The following is a 20,269-nucleotide window of genomic DNA, read 5'->3' as shown; positions in this document are numbered from 1 at the left end:
CCATCAAAAAGTGGGCAAAGGATATGAACAGACATTTCTCAAAAGAAGACATTCATACAGCCAACAGACACATGAAAAAATGCTCATCATCACTCAGAAACATTAATTTTGAAAAGCAGAAGTAGCTACATTAGTATCTGGTGAAGTAGAATTCAGAGTAAAGAAAAAAATAATAAAAATGTTAGGAATGACAAAAGAGATATAGCAACAGAAATAGAGGAGACTTTAAGCACTATAAAAGAATACCAACTACAATTTTGTACATCTAGATAAAATTGATAGATTTCCTAGAAAAATAAGAATACAAGTATAAGCTGAATAGAACCATTTATAAAAGTGTATGAGAAAAACTATAAAACTATTGAAGACAATAAAATATTTTAATTAGTAGAGAGATACACCATGTTCCTAGATGTAAATAGTTAATATTGAGAAATTACCCACTCTCATTATATCAATTCAGGCAATTCCCAGTAATAACAAAAACATAAATTTTTCTGAACAAGCTGAACCTCGATTTCATATGGAAGAGAAAATGTAAATGAATAACCAGATTTTTTAAAAGAAAGTGAAAGATCCATTGTAATTAAAGAAATGATAAAGATAGAATTTCAAATACAGACAAAATGTAAATATAAATACATTTGGGAAAATAATTCATTTAGGCTTGCTACTTTACTTTTCTTTGCAAAAATACATTCTAAATAGATTAAAGAGCTAAACATAAAAAATAAACCTGTGAGAGTCTTAGAAAAAAATATGGGAAGTTGGGCGGGGTGGCTCAAGCCTATAATCCCAGCACTTTGGGAGGTCAAGGCGGGCGGATCACTTGAGGTCAGGAGTATGAGACCACCCTGGCCAACATCATGAAACCCCATCTCTACTAAAGATACAAAAATTAGCCAGGTGTGGTGGCACGCGCCTGTAGTCCCAGCTACTTGGGAGGCTGAGGCAGAAGAATCACTTGAACCTGGTAAGCAGAGGTTGCAGTGAGCCAAGATTGCGCCACTGCACTCCAGCCTGAACGACAGAGCCAGACTCCATCTCAAAATATATATATATATATATGAGAATATTTTTGTTAGGTTGAAGAGAGCTGTCCTTTGCAAGACACAAAAATAAAATACTGTCAGATTTAAAAACATGAAAATTAAAATAAATCTTTTATATCAAAAGCACTGTGGATGAGGTTGAAAGAAAAATAATAAACTAGATAAAGTATTTGTCATATATATAAGAATGAAAAGGGTAATATCCCCAAAAAACAAAGAACTCTTGAAAGTCAACTGAAAAAAGATAAACTACGTGATGGAAAAATGGGAAAAGGACGTGATCAGGCAATTCATAAAAGAAATACAGATTTTTAGTAAATACATGAAAATATGCATAATCTTATTGGCAATAAAATTAAAGCAATATCTTCTTGTTTTACCTATCAGATTAAGAAAAATTTAAAAGATCATTGCCCGTTAAAAATGTAGGAAAAAGTCACTTTCTATACTGTTGATGGAAATATAATTGGCACAACCCTTATAGTGGGTAATTTGGCAGTCTCTGTAAATTTACTTAGTGTTTCATTTGTCCTAATAGTTCTACTTGTAAGAATTTAACCTAAGGATATAATAGAATAAGTGCATCAAGATGTTGGTATAATGGTCTTCATTACAGTGTTGATTATAATATAAAACAGTCTAAATTTACTAGGAATTATTTTTAGCTATTACAAAGGTTAAGTTAGAAAGCAGATCATGAAAGAGTATGTGTAGTATGATTCCTTCCACATAAAATCAGATAATTGTTAGCTTTCTAGATATTTTTATGCCTATACACAGACATATATGCCAAGGTTCTTTATATGAGATAATGTGTATAAAATGTTTAGTGCAGTGCTTGGCACATAACATTCAACAAGTAGTGGCTACTGGTATTATCAGCATTCAGTAGTCGTTCAGTGTTCTGCCATCAGGCACTGTGCTAAGTACTTCTGACAAATAAGATAATGCTGACGAATAAGATAATGCCTTTGAGGAAATCTGTCTATCAGTCATCATCCCTTACCATTTGTCCATTCTTCAGTGTTGTTGGCTCTCAGATGAATTGTTAAAATCAGGGTGGTCAATGAGGAGTGTCTCATTTGTACTGTAACCACCAGAATGTTGATTTGAAATAATTACAAGATTTCCCCCTACTTCAGAGTTAAAACCACAAAGATTGTTTTAAAATTCTGTTCATTTCAAGATGAAGATGGAACAAGCTTGAATTCAAGTATCCTGGCAGCACTCCGAAAAATGCAAGATGGCTATTTTGGTGGGGCAAGGTAAGTGACCTCTATATACTCTTTAGTGAAATGAAATGAAATTAGGAGACTGGGTACAGTAATGGCATACCTGTGGTGCCTTTCTGTGTATGTAGTCCCTCCTTATCTACAGTTTCACTTTCCAATATTTCAGTTACCCATGGTCAACCTGTAGTTTGCCAATAGGTGAGTACAGTACAATAGGATATTTTGAGAGAGAAAAAGAGACTGTGTTCATATAACTTTTAATATAGTATATTGTTATAATTGTTCTGTTTCATTATTTTAAGCTCTTACTATGCTTAATTTATAAATTAAACTATATCATAGGTATGTATGTTTAAGAAAAAACACAGTGTGTGTGTGTGTGTGTGTGTGTGTGTGTGTGTGTGTGTGTGTATATATATATAAGTTCAGTACTATCTGCAGTTTCAGGAATCCACAAGGGGGGTTTTGGAACATATCCTGTAGGAGTAAGTGGGAACTAACTGTATCTTCAATAACATAATCCCATCCTACTCAGAGGGGCTAACGTTTGATAGACTGAATCAAGGAATTTAATGTTGTAGAGGAAGGTTGGAAGTTTTTCCTACCCTGTTCTTTGCCTAGATCTCAAAGGATCAGAAAACCTGTTTTGTTTTGTTTTTCTAATGCCTATTAGATTATTTGATTCTAGCTGCTTTCCTTTTCTTTTTCCCCCTAAGTTTTTATTTTGAAAAATTTCCAGCTTACAGAAATTTACAAGAATACTGCTGAACACCCATATACCCTTTTTCAAGATTCACCCGTTATTAACATTTTGTCCCACTGTGCATTCTCTATTTCTTCCCTTCCCTCCCTTCCTACCTTTCCCCCTTCCTTTCTCTCTTCCTCCCTACGTCCTCCCATATACATATGTATGCATATACACACACATACATACTACATGTACTATGTGTTATGTATATGTATATACATATATATACACACATGCTTTTTTGCTAAAATAATTAGCCATAGACATCATAACTCAACCCTAAATACTTGGGGTTTTTTTTGTTCTTTCTGTCTAAGAACAAGTGCATTCTTACATATAACTGTAATATAATCATCACACTTAGATTGGGAGGCCAAGGCGGGCAGATCACTTGAAGCCAGGAGTTCAAGACCAGCCTGGCCAACATGGCAAAAACCTGTCTCTACAAAAAATATGAAAGTTAGCCAGGCGTGCTGGTGCATACCTGTAATCCTAGCTACCGCGGGGCTGAGACATGAGAATCACTTGAACCTGGGAGGCGGAAGTTGCAGTGAGCCAGGATTGCACCACTGCGCTCCAACCTGGGAGACCGTGGAAAACAGTTTCGAGATTTCTCAAACCAACTTAAAATAGAACTACCATTCTACCCAGCAATCCCATTACTGGATATATATCCAAAAGAATATAAATCATTATACCATAGAGACACTTACGTGCATATGTTCATCACAGCACTAGACACAATAGCAAAGACAAAGATGGGCATCAACCTAGATACCCATCTATGGTGGACTTCTTAAAGGAAATGTGGCATGTAATGCACCATGGAATACTACACTGCCATAAAAAAGAACAAAATCATGTCCTTTGCAGCAACATGAATGCATATAGAGGCCATTATCCTAAGCAAATTAATGCAGGAACAGAAAACCAAATACCACATACCACATGTTCTCACTTATAAGTGGGAACTAAACATTGAGTAGACACGGACACAAAGAAGGAAACAATAGACACCAGGACCTTCCTGAGGGTGGAGGGCAAGAGGTAGGTGAGGACTGCAAACCTACCTATTGGATACTATGCTTACTATGGGTGACGAAATAATTTGTACACCAAACCCCTGTAACATGCAATTTACCCATGTAACAAATCTACACATGTACCCCTGAGCCTAAAGTGAAAGTTGGAAATAAATAAAGTCGAAGGAAAAGTAAAAAGTTACCCAATTATCCCAATAATGTTTTATCATGCTGTTTTCCCACCAATCCAGGATCCAATCAAAGATCACATGTTAGCACTTAGTTGTTATATCTCTTTGGTATCTTTTAATCTAGAAGGGTTCTCCAGCCTTTTGTCAATCTTTCATGACAGTTTTCATTACATTTTTGAAGAATGCAGGTCAGTTATTTTGCAGAATATCTCACAATTTGGATTTGTCTGGTTGTTTCTCATGATTAGATTTAGGCTATATGTTTTTGGCAGGAATACTACCTGTGTGATGTTGGGTCCTTGTTTTAAATTAGGATCTTTAAGATGCAGAGCACCTTTTCAATGGTTAGGAGGCACAAGATGGAAATAAAGATTTTATTACTTACAGGTCCTGCAGGTGGGGTACACAGAATACCTGGAGGCCACACACACTGATGTCAGGGAGTATGTGGAGAGAGAAAAAGAGAGACCCATGGGCCAGTGCCTTTATTGAGGTCCAGGGCATTATCCAAACAGATATTCCTTGGGGAGTTTTAACTGATGGGTTTAAAGCAAGCAGGCATGACTTCCTGGAGGTCACACTGTGACTTGAGAGGTGGTCACTGTGGCATATTGGCATAGTTCATGTAGGATGTAAGGATCAGTAAGGCTAGTCAAATAGATCATATTTAGCTGTCCCTTAGGGAGGTGGTTACCAAGAGGAAGTTGTGTAAGGCAGATATGTGGACTGACCACAGTGAGGAACTGAGGGAGGTGTAGAACTGGAAACTGTCAAAGATGACTGAACTCTGCTTCTGGTATGAGAAAGTTAAGCTTATATTCAAAATAGATGGCAGGGAAACATACAATTGTAAGAATTTACTACAGTCCCTTTCAGTGCATCATATCAGGAGGCACATGAGATTTGTTTGTGACATTATTGGGTGATGATAACCTTGATCACTTGTTTAAGGTGTTGAACCTGGTATGTGCCAGGTTTCTGCATATCCTCTCTCCAACAGTGTTTGATCAAATCATATTAGCTTCCATTGATCCTTGCATGAATTCACTTATTACTAATGGAGTTATTAAATTGTATTTCTATCATTCTGGGTACATTTATTGGTGGAAATTCTTATGTTAAAAAAGAGTTTTCCCTTCCCCCCTTTTATTTTGTAGTTTAGTATCAGCACAGATTCATAGATTATTATTTTATTTAATATGCCATGATCCATTTCTGTCATTATTTCAATATTTTAATTATCCAAGGTGTGGCCACTGATAGCCCCTTCAAGTTGGCCTCTTTAGAAATTTGGTAATGCTGACTTTGCTTTTGGGTTTTGTAATTGCCTTCATAAGTAGGAGACAATATGGCTTACAGTCTACTATAATTTACAAAATTGTCAAGTACCATCCTTTATGTTCCAATGGCCTTTGGGAATTTTTTTTAATGATGTGATGGGTCTGTGATGATTTATCTTCATTCTCTCCAGGCTTCTCCAGTAGCCAATGCAAATTTTTACCAGATATTTGGCATAGTTAGCAACGTAATATATGGCAGTAGAAGAGAGCAAAACTGGTCTGCTGGTGGATTGTTAATCCATAATTGTAACCTTTATTAATACAGTCCCCTAACCATTTAAGATGTATACCATGCCTAGGAGTGCTGTAAAATTTTGTTTTTACAAAATTTATATTAATGTATGCACATTAGTAATCCCCCAACAAAATATGTTAGGTGTCCTTTTATCACTAAGATTGTGTTGTTTAAAAAGGATCACCCCTGATTTCCTGTTTTCTATCCTCCTGTAATTTTTAGGGTTCAAACAGGTAAATTGTCAGAGTTTTTAACAACATCTTGTTGCACACACTTGAGCTTCATGGACCCTGGACCTGAGGGTAAGCTGTACAGTGAAGATTATGATGACAACTATGATTACCTGGAATCTGCCAACTGGATGAATGGTTATGATTCAACCAGTCATGGTAAGGAGGCTTCATAAAGCATTGGCCTGGCTGGACAAAACTACAAAATATTGTTTAGCACCATTCTTAATAATTTACGCTGCCAGCAGTCTCACAGTGTTCTATCCTCACGCCTGTTTAATACACCTAGATCTCTACTTTTGTTTGGCTTTACTTTTCCTCCCTCTACTTACCTTTGGTTTCTGGTCTAATATTCCGGTGGTAATTGTGGAGTATGGAGTTGGACTGTCCCTTACTAAGATTGGGGAAGATTCCTCTCCCAGGCATTTGAAGTGACTGGTGATTTTGACATAGGAAGAAGCAGTGGTGAGTGAGAGATGTTTAATCAAGTGTGAAGTAGGAAAATAATACATATACAGTAGGGCTTTTTGACATTAAAAAGCATAAAAATATGAAATTTAATTAGAGTCCTTTTTATATAATATTAGAGGAGCATATCAGAGTCTGTGGGGAGGTCTGTGCAGTTTGAAAAAGGCTATTCAGTATGCCTGTTATTTTCATAGTACAAACGAGGCAAATACAACTAAGTCAAACTCTAACTGGCTTCTAGGAATACAAAGGTGATATAGTGAGAAAGCACTGCAGGGGCATGAATTGAAAGTGACTGAGCAACACTACCTTACAGTGTTAAAATACTGACTTAGGCAGAGCAGGCATTATGTTGCTTGAATCTCATACAAAGAAGGGCCAATAAGAAAGAATTATTTGTCTAGCCCTCTAAAACATGATTTGCCTGCTTTCATTGTCTGGGTATTTGACTGTTAGCCTGTAACTTAAGGCAGCCAATTTCTTTATCTTAAGAGTGGTATGTTGGAGAAAAGAAAAAAAATAAATTTTCTGTCCTCAGTGAGGTCAGCCAGCACAATCTCATACAATAGGGCAACACATTAGCAGTCAGAAGGACTATTTTCTTTTTTGGGCCCGATATTTACTCACTAAGCACCACTTCATTCATTCTCTATTTGTTTTTGTAAGATTTAAAACAGTTGAATTTCTTTGTTGGAAAAGTACATTAAATACAAGGCTATTTACTGTTATCAATAACAACCAAAGTCATGATGTCTTGGCATAAAATACTTTGAAAATTAAATGAGAAGATCGTATATTGAGATTGTTTGCTATTCTATAGGTAGTTGTGATTTTTATCTGTAGTATTTATTCCACTGGATTACTAAAATATATATTTCTAATGATACGTATTACTGAATTTGACATTATGGCATTCTGAGCCACTTTCCTACTTCTGGGTTTACTCGTCAGTGGTCTCAAAATGAGTGTATTTATTGCTTGCCAGCCCTTCTGTGGGTAAAGAGCTTCTCTCCATATTCTTCATAATCCTCCACTCAAGTTTCTAGATTGTATTCAAGGTTACAATCTTTGTCATTAGGATGTCACTGAATATGAGCTCCATTCTTAGAGCTCTACTAGTTTGCGTTAGTCACGTCAGAACACAGAAAGACACCTGGAGAAATCAGTAAATATCTTCAAAAACCAGATGACTCATGACTGATATAGCAGACTTTGGTATTGATCTGAATAGTGTGCTTTTCTAACTATAAACGTTGTGAATATTCATGTAAAGTCTGAAATATTAAGCTTCCACAGGATATATGTATGTTTTTCTTTCCATTACCCATACTCAGAGATAATGTTATAGAAGGTGTATGGGGGAAGGGGAGTCCAAGAAGATAGGGACCATATCCATCCTCTTCACCACTAAAATGTTAGCACCTAGTACACTGCCTGGTACACAGCAGCCAACAATATTTGGTGAATAAACAAATGAGGTGACTAAGAAGATTTTTGACCTTTCCTGGCCCTTCCTCACAAAAGTACCCTCACATTAGTGCCACTTGAAGCTCCCTGTTCTGCTCCTCCTCCATCCCTGTCACCATTACCATCACATGCACACATGCAAATACACAGATTGTTAAATGCTTGCTCCAGTGTAAAACAAGCTCATACTGCTTTCACGAACCCTGACCTTGTCTCAGCAAGTTGAAGAAGAGGTGGGTTCTGGTAAATGGCCATGGTCGCTGGATCTTAAAGTGATGAGGTTATATCATGATCACAAGCTTTTCCTCCATGAGCTAAAAACAACCTACTTCTGGTGCTATGTTGTGAGCACAGGAGCCAATCATTCTCTTTGCTGGGGTAGACTATAAAGTAACTAAAATATTTTCATTCTTTTCTCTTCCCCCTTCCCCCACTAACCTTGCAGCTCGCTGTGGTGATGAAGTTGCTCGTTATTTAGATCACCTTTTGGCGCACACTGCTCCCCATCCTAAACTAGCCCCTACCTCACAGAAGGGAGGGCTAGATCGGTTCCGAGCTGCTGTGCAAACAACCTGCGACTTAATGTCCTTGGTGACCAAGGCCAAGGAACTGCATGTACAGAGTGAGTAATGCTGTGACTCACCAGAGTCAGGCACAGGATGACGTGAAGCCCAGGATGGGGGCGGGCATTGATTGCAATGTAAGCAGGAACTTAAGTTTTGTTCACTGCTTTAATCCCCAGCATCTCAGACAGCACCTAGAACACATTAGACACTCAAATATTTGTAAAATTAGTGAATTGTGTATAGTTATGCTATGTAGTCTGGTTTAACTGGTAACATGGTAAGAAGAGGCAGAACAAGAGACATGGAGCATATTCAACTATAACATTAAAGTTAAAAATGGTAGAAAGGGCTTTTCCTTTGGGAATATTACTTCTATGGAATTTTGTTGTTGTTCCAGCAATGTAGATCTGTTTTGTCAAATATAATACTCATTCTTTACAACTTTGCCATTCTCCTCCCCATGGCCACTACCCTCCTTCAGTTGTATTTGCAGTGGAGGGTGTCTTCTGCCACACATTGTCAGGAGTAGTCATAGTTCCAAGGAGTGTTCAATGTCTTGATAGTAGCTGGATATGACAGGAGAGAAGGGCTCCCTTGGCCACACCTAGAAGACCTGAATGTTAACATTCTACAGATGATGAGAAGGACTGAGATGCATGCTCTTGCTGTCTAAAACTTTATTGACCATTACTAACCAAAGATATTAAACATGAACATTGGAAATCATTTAACATTTATAATAGGGAAAAGCTTAGCATACCCTTTGAGTATGCTTCCTTGAGAAAGGGCTTATATGAAGAGATGAAATGTATTAAGTTATACTTCTCAATTGTGAACCAGAAAACTTGAGCTTAATTCCCAGCTCTGCTACTTACTTGCTTGAACAGTTATTTGAGCTCTGTATCTCTCTTTCTGTATCTGTAAAGTAGTGAAAATTACAAATCTTTCCTTAGAGGTGATGGTAAGTATTTCAACAATGAACTGTAAGTAAACAATCTTAGGAATATCTCAACTACATTTTTTTTATTCCCTAGATAGGATTATCCATTCACGTATTCTTAGGGAAATTTAACCACGAACAGCCAGATATTCACCTAGAAAAGTTCGGAAAATATAAAATGCAACTGAGTTCTTTCTATTATATGTCGTATTCCATCAAAGTATCAGTGAATGCACCATTGTGGATTAATTACATTAGTAAATTTAATATCTTACATGTCCAGCTAGTGCTATAATTCTAGAAATTCAATTCAAAATATACTTATTAATTGCACATGATTTAAATTATCTGGTATTCATATTTGTTTTCTTTGATATTACCAAGAAAGAAGAAATTTCTCTTTCTTGTTCTATAAAGAATTGACTCACATGTGACTTAATTGCTGGAGTCAATTGTGCATTTCTATTAGTCTCCTAATTATCTAATATTTCCCACAAATGTCATACTTTTGCAGATGTTCACATGTATCTTCCTATGAAGTTATTTCAGGCTTCCCGGCCTTCATTCAATTTACTTGATTCATCTCATTCCCGACAGGAGAACCAGGTAAATTTGTGCACGAGGTATTTCTATCGGCTTTTTGAAAAACTGCCATCTTTATGGGAAATAATAGAACTAGTCATTATGGTTCTTGTTAGTAAATAGTGGTACGCAAAATGCTATCCTGGTGAACTTTTACATTGGGCAAGTTTGTCTGGTCAGACTTTAGGAAAACTAGATTGCTGTATTATACATCTGGAAGGTTTCATTGTTTTTGCTTTGCCTTTCATTAATATTTAAAGAATTCCTTTGGAAAAGGTTTAGAGGTGAAAAGATGACTCATTCTAGGACATTATTTAAGTTGAGCACTTGTGAACTTAATTTCTTTTCATCATTTCTCAAACTAAAGGTTCCCTCTGTTCGTGTAGAAATACATCTTCCTAGAAACCAGTCTGGGGAGGTGGACTTTAAAGCACTGGTTTTACAGTTGAAGGAGACCTCAAGCTTACAGGAACAAGCTGATATCCTCTATATGCTGTATACTATGAAGTAAGTGGTGGATATCATCAATCTAGTTTAATGTTCATAATCAGAGGAATTATAGCATAATAAATAGAGCACAGCTTTTGGAGTTTCGCCGATCTGGATTTGAATATAGTTTAACAACCTACACATCATGTGACTTCAAACCCTCAGTTGTCCTCATTTATAGAATTTGAATTATATATACCTCATAGAGTTATTGTAAAGATTAAGATATAATATCTATGAAGTCTCTAATACAATGCCTGGTACATGGTGGGTGATCAATAACTGATAAGTATTATTGTCATTAGGCTATTTTTAAGCCTCCATTATTTGGTCAAATGTACAGATAAGTTTTTAACTCAAGAAATGTAAGAATATAGTGGTTTATAGGAAAAAGAAACTAACATTTTTGTTTGCTATGTGTCAGGCATCCTGCTAGGTACTTTGTATTAGTACAAACTCAATATGTCCAAATTGAACTCCTCTCTCCTGGACCCCACAAGCCCACACAAAAATAATCTGTTCTATCTCCTTTTCCATGTTCTACTCACCATGAAGAAGCAGGATGGACTTTCTTCCCCTAAACTTGGTTTGGATTTTGAGATAGATGGTGACATACACATACCAAGAAGATGTGGAATATTTATTACTCACATAATGAGGCTTTCTGGGAAGAGCAAAGAAGGTTCCCAGCTTGCTCCCAAAAAAGCTTGAGAGCCCAGGGAAAGGAGACTAAATTGGGGGTTTTATAATCATTACAGGATGAACATTCTCACTGGTTTTTAGCTTTCTTTTTTTGTTGTATCCTTGTTTGGTTTTGGTATCAGGGTAATGCTGGCCTTATAAAATGAGTTTGGAAGAACTCTCCCCTTTTCCTTTCTTTTTATTTTTTATTTTTTGGAATAGTTTGAAAATAATTAGTATTAGTTCTCTAAACATTTGGTACAGTTCAGCAGTGAAACCGTCTGGTCCTGGGCTTCCCTCTGAGGGAAGACTTTTTATTACTGATTCAATCTCCTTTGTTATTGATCTATTCAGATTTTCTGTTTCTTCATACTTCAATCTTGGTAGATTGTATGTGTTCACAAATGTATCCATTTCTTCTAGGTTTTCCTACTTGCTGGCATATAATTGTTCATAACAGTTTCTAACAATTCTTTGTATTTCTGTGGTATCGGTATCAGTTATATCTCATCTTCTTTTTTTAATTTTGAGGTGAGGTCTTGCTCTGTTGCCCAGGCTGGAGTGCAGTGGTGTGATCATGGCTCACTACAGCCTTCACTGCCCAGTCTCAAGTGATCCTCCCACCTCAGCCTCCTGAGTAGCTGGTACCACTGGTGTGTGCCACCATGCCCGGCTAAATGTTTTTTTAATTATATATAGAAATGAGGTCTTACTGTGTTGCCCAGGCTATATATCTCCTTTTCATCTCTCATTTTATTTATTTGGATGTTCTTTCTTTTTTTCTTTGTCTAGCCAAAGCTTTGTTGATTTTGTTTATCTTTTCAAAAAAAAAAACCAGCTCCTCATTTTGTTAATCATTTGTATTGCTTTTTTAGTCTCTATTTTATTTATTTCCACTCTGGTATTTATTGTTTCTTTCCTTTTACTAATTTTGGGTTTAGTTTGTTCTTGTTTTTCTAGTTCCTTTAGGTGTAACATTTTGTTGTTTATTTGAGATCTTTATACTGTTTGATATATGCATTCATTGCTATAAACATCTCTCTTAGAATAGCATTTTCTATATCCCATATCTTTTGGTATGTTGCATTTCCTTTTCATTTGCCTAAAGAAAATTTTGTAATTTCCCTCTTAATTTGTTCAGTGACCCCTTGGTTGTTTAGGAGCATGTTTAATTTCCTTGTATTTGTAAAGTTTCTGTGGTTTCTCCTGTTATTGATTTCTAATTTTATGTCATTGTGATCAGAAAAGATACTTGATATGATTTTGATCTTCTTCAATTCGTTAATACTTGTTTGTGGCCTAGTATATAATCTACCCTGCAGAATGTTCCATGTAAAGTTGAGAATAATGTGTATTCTGTAGCTTTTGGATGGAATGTTCTGTAAATATCAATTAGGTCCATTTGGTCTAGTGTACAGTTTAAATCCAATGTTTGTTGATTTTCTGTCTATGTGGTCTATCCATTACTGAAAATGGGCTGTTGAAGGCCCCTACTATTATTGTATTGTGGTCTATCTCTCCCTTTAGGTACGTTAATATTTGCTTTATATACTTAGGTGCTCCAATGTTGGGTGCATATACATTTACAATAGTTAAATCCTCTTGCTTAACCGACCCCCCTTATCATTATATAGTGACCTTTTATATCACTTTTTAGTTTTTTACTTGAAGTCTATTTTTTAAAGACAGTCTTGCTCTGTCAGCCAGGCTGGAGTGTAGTGCCATGAACATGGCTCACTGCAGTCTCAAACTCCTGGGCTCAAGTGATCCTCCCACTTCAGTTTCCTGAGTAGCTGGGACCACAGGTGCATGCCACCATGCCCAGCTAATTTTTATTTTTATTTATTTATTTATTTTTTTTTTTTTGCAGAGCTGGAGTCTGGCCATGTTACCCAGGCTGGTCTCAAACTATTGGGCTCAAAGCATCCTCCTGCCTCAGCCTCCCAGAATGCTGGGAGTTACAGGTGTGAGCCACAGCACCTGGCCCTGAAAGTCTGTTTTACCCAAGTAGAGTTACGTCTGTTGTCTTTTGGTTTCCATTTGCATGGAATATCTTTTTTCTATCCACTCACTTTTAGTCCATGTGTGTCCTCACAGGTGGAGCGAGTCTCTTTTAAGCAGCATATAGTTGGTTCTTGGTTTTTTTATTCATTAAGCTACTCTGCTTTTTAATGGATAACTTAATCAATTCACATTAAAGGTAATTATTGGTAGGTAAGGGCTTACTACTGCCATGTAATTAATTGTTTTCCTGTTGTTTTGTAGAGTCCTTCCTTCCTTCCTTCCTTCCTTCCTTCCTTCCTTTTTTATTTCTTTCTTACTATCTGTCTTTATGGCTAAGTGATTTTCCTTCATAATTGTTTTGATTTTTTGCTTTTTATTTTTACCATATCTATTATATGTTTTTGCATTGTGCTTAACATGAGGCTTACAAAAAGTCTTAACGATTTAACTATGATTACAATAATAGAGAAGAAGAAAACTCTTTAACTCCACCTCCCAACATTTTGAATTTTTGATGTCACAATTTACAATTTTTATATTGCATATCCCTTAACAAATTACTGTAGTTACTGTTTTTAATAGTTTTGTCTTTTAACCTTCACACTAAAGATGTAATTTACACACCATCATTAGATTAATATATATCTTGATGATCACTACATATATATTCCAATTATCTGTTGCTTCATAACAAATCACTCTGAAACTCAGTAGCTTAAAATAACAAAAATTTTAAATTTTTAAATCATCTTTTACAGTTCTGGGACCTGCCTGTGTTCGGCCAGGCAGTTCTCACCTGAGATCTCTCATTTAGTTTTGGTCAACAATGTCTGGGGCTGGAATCTTCACAATGCTTGCTCACTCATATGTCTAGGGGTTAGTACTGGCTGTTGGCTAGAACCTCAGCTGAGGTTACCTACTGCTGGTATACCGCAGATGACCCCCCTCATATGTCTCCCCACATCTTCACAGCATGATGACTAGGTTCTACTAGTAAGTGTCCCAGCTGGGAGCTCTATTACTTTGTATAGCCTAGCCTCAGAAATTATGTAAGTCACTTTTGCCTTAATCACAAGCATGCCTGGGTTCAAGGGAAGGGAACACAGAAACCATCTCTTCATGGGAGGAGTGTGAGAGTCACATTGTAAGAAGAGTAGGTTAGATAGGAAATTGTTGCAGCTATTGTTGAAAATATAATACCACAGTCTAGATCTACTTCATATTTTCTTAATAATTGTGTGCCATTCCATTATTTGAATATATCATAATTTACTTAGCCAGTCTCTTATTGATGAACATCTGAATTGTTGCCAGAATTCACAATCACAAAAATGCTATAGCAAATAGCCTCATAGCATGTAGCATTTCACGTGTGTGAAATTTATCCTGCAAGTAAACCAGAACTTGAATTGATAGATCAAAAAATAGGTGTTTTTTAACTGTACAATTAAATGGTTTTTAATGTATTCACATTGTTGTGCATTCTTCACCACTATTCATTTTAGAACATTTTCATTACCCCAAAAAGAAACCCCACTTCCTTTATCCGTCAACCCTCAATCCCTCCATCCCCCCAGCCCTAGGCAGCCACTAATCTACATTCTGTCTGTATAGATTTGTTTGCTTGGGACATTTTATGTAAATTGAGTCTTGCAATATGTGGTCCTTTATGACAGGCTTCTTTCATTTAACATAATATTTTCAAGGTTCATCTGTGTTGTAACATGTATCAGTACTTCATTCTTTTATTTCCAGATATTATATCCTATATAAATATAACACATTTTATTTATCCATTCATCAGATGATGGACATTTGGGTTCTTTCTACTTTCTGGCTATTATGAATAATGCTGGTATAAACATTCATGTACAAGTTAATGTGGACATATGTTTTTATTTCTATTGGCTGTATAACTAGTAGTGGAAATGCTGGATTCTATGGTAATTCTGTATTTAACCATGTTAGGAATTGCCAGGCTGTTTTTAAATATTTTCAGTATTGATATATATTTACAAATAGCTCTCCAGAGGAATTGTCCAATTTTTATTCTGATCAGCAGCATATTGATGGTGCCTGTTTTCTCAAAGTCTCACCAAAGCAGTGTTATCAAATTTAGGGGCTTTTGACAATCTGATAGGTTAAAAATGTTATCTTGGCATAGTGCTAAGTTAAAGGTTCTCTGTGAGTGAGGTTGAGCACCTTTTCCTATCTTTTAAAGCCATCTATTTGTTTTGCCAGCAATATTTGTTTTGCCAGGTTTTCTTTTGTTAATTTTTTTAATCTACATGTTGGAGTTCTTTATATGTAAGGGAAATTATCCTATGAATTGCAAACATTTTTTCCTCATTTGTAATTTGTCATATGACTTTCCTTACAGTGGTTTTTAAAATAATTCTTTTGTTAAATCTTTGTCTTTAATTTCAACTATATTGAAGCCCATGAATAGAGTAAAAGAATGCATTTTGTCAAAAGCACAGCTGAAACTAAGACTTATTCTTGTCTAGGTACTGGCTTTCAGGGCTGACTGTTAATCATAGTTTTATAAGAATTCTTAGTAAATTGCATTGATTTCCTAGTGAGAGAGACTTATCAAAAACAGGCATATTCGTTATAACACTGAAAGCAAAAATGATTGCCAGAGGCTTTACTTATAACTGATGTAGTCCCGTCTTTAAAATTCTAGAGGACCTGACTGGAACACTGAATTGTATAATGAAGGGAGTGCTACAGTCAGAGAGCTTCTTACCGAGCTGTATGGCAAAGTGGGAGAAATTCGTCACTGGGGCCTGATCCGATACATTTCGGGGATCTTAAGGAAGAAAGTGGAAGCACTTGATGAGGTACTATAAATTCTTGAATTTATACCAAATCTAAATAAGAGTGCTTTTTAAAAATTGATTTCTATAATTGTTTTTTAAAACAACCATAGCCTCTAACCATTTGAGATGTCTTTTCCACATAAAATATGATATTCAATTCTTTTTGTTTGTGAATGACAAGAATTGTAGATTTATAAAATGTTATAAACCATAACATCTTTATAATGATATTAAGAATTCTATATCTTAAGAATGAATTTACACTAGGTTCCTACCTCCTAGAAAGGGAAACGTCCATACACCATTAGTGGGAATGGAACTCAGTATAGCCACTTACGGAAAACAGTATGGAAGTTCATCAAAAAACTAAAAGTAGAACTACCATGGGATCCAGCAGTCTAACTGCTGGGTATATATCAAAAAGAAAGGAAATCAGTATATGCGAGAGATAATCTACAATTCCCATGTTTACTGTGGCACTATTCCCAATAGCAAAGGTGTGGAATAAACCTAAATGTCCATCAGAAAATGAATAGATGAAGAAAATGTGGTATATATACACAATTGGATATTATTCTGCATTAAAAAGAGTGAAACCCTGTCATTTATAGTAACATGAATGGAACTGGAGGGCACTATGTTAGGTGAAATAACCCAGGCACAGAAAGACAAATACCACATGTTCTCACTCATATGTACGAGCTTAAAAAGTTGATCTCATAGAGGTAGAGAGTAGAGTGATTGATGCCAGAAGCTGGGAAGGGTAGTCGGGAGTGGGGGATAAAGAAAGGTTGCTTAATGGGCACGAAAATACAATCAGTTTGAAGGAATAAGATCTGGTGTTTAGTGTCACGATAGGATGACTATAGTTAACAATAATTTGTTGTAAATCTCAAAATAACTAGAAGAGTAGATTTGGAATCTTGCCATCAAAAGAAATGATAAATATTTGAGGTGATGGATGTCTCAATTACCCAGGTTTGATCATTACATGTTGTATGCTTGTATGAAACTATCACATGTACTCCATAAATATATATAACTTACTTATCCATAAAAATTAAAAGCTTAAACATTTAAACAAATTTTTTAAAAAGAAAGAAAAAAAATCCATAAACCAACCAAACAAAAAAGTTCCTGCCTTCTAGGAGATAGATGAAAAGACCTCATTGTTTCTTCCTAGAAATCCTTCTTTTCTGATCTTCATGGTATTTTCTGAGGAAGAGACTTCAGTGTGTCATTATGTTAAGGAGGAGCAAAAGTTTCTAAGCTGAAAAGAGAAATGCTGTGGAAACCTGAGGTGTTACAGAAACGATAATATTATGCTATCTCTTGTTAGGCCTGCACAGACCTTCTCTCCCACCAGAAACATTTGACAGTGGGACTTCCTCCAGAACCTCGAGAAAAGACTATCTCTGCGTGAGTATGGCTGGGTTTGATTAGGCTTCTCTGAGCCTTTAAGGAGTGGTGTGGACTTAGAATTCTCTTGCCCTAATCTGTCAGTGGATGATAATGTCCTACATATGTTCACGTCTATCAGAGACACTTGGTGAAAGAATGTTGGTAATGATAGGGCAAGAGTAAATGAAGGAGAAAACTCACAGAGAGTAGTACTCAAACTCTTTTTACTTACTGGATTTTCCATACCTGCCATTCAAAAAACAAAACAAACAGGGTACCTTGAGTTAGCAACCACAAAATGTCAGCCATACTCTGGAAAGAGGAGGTGAAAGAAAGTGGCTAGAGCCAGGGCTGACCATGAAACTCCATGCTGCTCAAGAAGAATAAAGGGGATGGAGGTCATAGTCAAAGAGGAAAACTGTGAGGTAGCACCCTTCCAGGAACCCTGTAATCAGAGTGCCACTGTCTGAGGTCTGCCACAGCCTCCGACTGGAAAGAGTACCCTAAGATAGGCTTGGCCTGGAGGCAGATGTGAGTCAAGTGATGGGGCTGGGATGGAAAATTGAATCTTTATACATGAGTCTTCCTTTTGCCACTGGCCATGCCAGTAAAATTCATCTGCAGTAAATGTGTTTAATTTCATATCACACCAGTGCCAAAATTTAAATCTTACAAAGAGTATGTATCTCCAAGAAATATTTTTAGAGAGATTCTAATTTCATTCATAAATGATCTGAAGAATCTGTTTTTCTGCTAGAGAGTAATTTTTAAAAAGGGTATTCCCCCCTGCTTGTCAGTTCTACTTCTGTAGCCAAAGTAGTAAAAAAAACTTTTGTAAATATTTCTCCCTCATTTTTTCCTGGTTAAACTCTATCTACAGCATGTTTTTTATTTACAAATTTTTTTTACTACATTAGCTACAGAAGGGATACTTTCGCTGATGTCTGCATGCTACTTCCTTCCTGGTTTATGTCCATGATTTCTGTTACCCTTGAGTTCCAGTTCAAGCTCCCATATGAAGGCTCAGAGAAACAAAAGTTCCAGCAAACTTCACCACCACGGGCTTAAAGTGCTCTGGGTACTAAATAGACTCAAAAAGCAATCTAGGCCACGAGGACTGCAATTCCTGGGCAAATCCTTGTGTTGTGCTGGACTCGAAACCAATGGACTTCGGGTACATGCGACCTAGTGAGATGTCAGCTAGGGTGGGCAAAGGAGTGCTTGTGCCACCCCTCTTCCAACTCCAGATAGTGCAACTCTGGGAGAGAATCCTTCCTTCCACTTGAGAGGAGAGGAAATAGTAAAGAGGACTTTATCTTGCAAGTTGGATACCAGCTCAGCCACAGTAGGATAGGGCACCAGGCAGAGGCATCAGACTCCCATTCCAGGCCCTAGCTCCTGGATGACATTTTGACACACACCTTGCATCAGAAGGGAACCTGCTACTTTGAAGGGAAGGACCCAGTTTTGGCAGGATTTATCACATGCTGACTAAAGAGCCCTTGGGCCCTGAACAATCAGCACAGTGACCAGGTAGTACATGGCCATGGGCCTTGAGTGAGACTCTGAGACATTCTGGTTCCAGGTGTGACCAAACACATGCCCAGCTGTGGTGGGTATATGGAGAGACTCCTTCTGCTCAAGAAAAGGAGAGGGAAGAGTAAAGGGGACTTTGTCTTGCAGCTTAGGTACCAGGTTGGCCACAGTGGGGTAGAGCACAAAACAGGTTCTTGAGGTCCCCGATTATAGGCCTGGCATTTGGCCCAGGAACTGCTAACGAACGTACAGTGCAGTGGTGTTTGAAGAAGTTTTGCAAAGGAAACGAGAGCCTTGAAGATGAGGAGCATACTGGCCAGCCGTTGAAAGTTGACAATGACCAATTGAGAGCTATCGTTGAAGCTGATCCTCTCACAACTACACGAGAAACTGCCAAAGAACTCAGCATCAACCATTCTACAGTCAGTCATTCGGTATTTAAAGCAAATTGGAAAGGTGAAATTGGAGAAAATATTTGCCAATTACCCATCTGATAAGGGATTAATAACCAGAATGTATAAGGAGCTCAAACAATTCTATAGGAAAAAAATCTAATAATCTGCTTTAAAAATGGGCAAATAGTCTGAATAGACATTTCTCAAAAGAAGACATACAAATGGCAAACAGGCATATGAAAAGGTGCTCAACATCATTGATCATCAGAAAAATGCAAATCAAAACTACAATGAAGTATCATCTCACCCCAGTTAAAATGGCTTTTATCCAAAAGGCAGGCAATAACAAATGCTGGCAAGGATGTGGAGAAAAGGGAACCCTCATGTATTGTTGGTAGGAATGTAAATTAGTACAACTACTATGGTGAACAGTTTGGAGGTTCCTGAGAAAAAGCTAAAAATAGAGCTGCCATACGATCCAGCAATCCCACTGCTAGGTATATACCCAAAAGAAAGGAAATCAGTACATTGATGAGATATCTGCACTCCTGCATTTATTTCATCAGTATTCACAATAGCCAAGATTTGGAAGCAACCTAAGTGTCCATCAGTAGATGAATAGATCAAGAAAATATGGTACATATACAAAAGGGAGTACTATTCAGACACGAAAAAGAATGAGATCCTGTCATTCATAACAACATGGATGGAACCGGAGGTCATTTTGTTAAGTGAAATAAGCCAGACACAGAAAGACAAAGTTCACATGTTCTCACTGATTTGTGGGAACTAAAAATCAAAACAATTGAACTCATGGAGATAGCAAGTAGAATGATGGTTACCAAAAGACTGGGAAGGGTAGCAGGGG

The 20,269-nt window shown here is 36.8% G+C and overlaps 1 protein-coding gene across 5 annotated transcripts in view; it reads left to right on the top strand.

Moving 5' to 3' along the window:
- PHKA1 (phosphorylase kinase, alpha 1 (muscle)) overlaps window positions 1-20,269 on the top strand; it is a 127,580-nt gene that overhangs the window by 79,243 nt on the left and 28,068 nt on the right. For 3 of the 5 annotated variants that reach the window (XM_011958903.1, XM_011958902.1, XM_011958901.1), the window contains exons 17-23: window positions 2,239-2,317; window positions 6,043-6,209; window positions 8,431-8,607; window positions 10,006-10,097; window positions 10,441-10,580; window positions 15,934-16,090; window positions 17,409-17,488. In XM_011958903.1, the coding sequence (XP_011814293.1) occupies window positions 2,239-2,317; window positions 6,043-6,209; window positions 8,431-8,607; window positions 10,006-10,097; window positions 10,441-10,580; window positions 15,934-16,090; window positions 17,409-17,488 (892 nt within the window). The remainder of the gene's footprint in view (window positions 1-2,238; window positions 2,318-6,042; window positions 6,210-8,430; window positions 8,608-10,005; window positions 10,098-10,440; window positions 10,581-15,933; window positions 16,091-17,408; window positions 17,489-20,269) is intronic. The other 2 variants (XM_011958905.1, XM_011958904.1) reach the window with 1 other exon arrangement.

Source organism: Colobus angolensis, unplaced genomic scaffold (genome assembly GCF_000951035.1).
Source record: "Colobus angolensis palliatus isolate OR3802 unplaced genomic scaffold, Cang.pa_1.0 Scaffold479, whole genome shotgun sequence".
NCBI classification, from domain to species: Eukaryota; Metazoa; Chordata; class Mammalia; order Primates; family Cercopithecidae; genus Colobus; species Colobus angolensis.
Note: the sequence above shows the minus strand (reverse complement) of the source record. Positions and strands in the feature narration are given on the sequence as shown.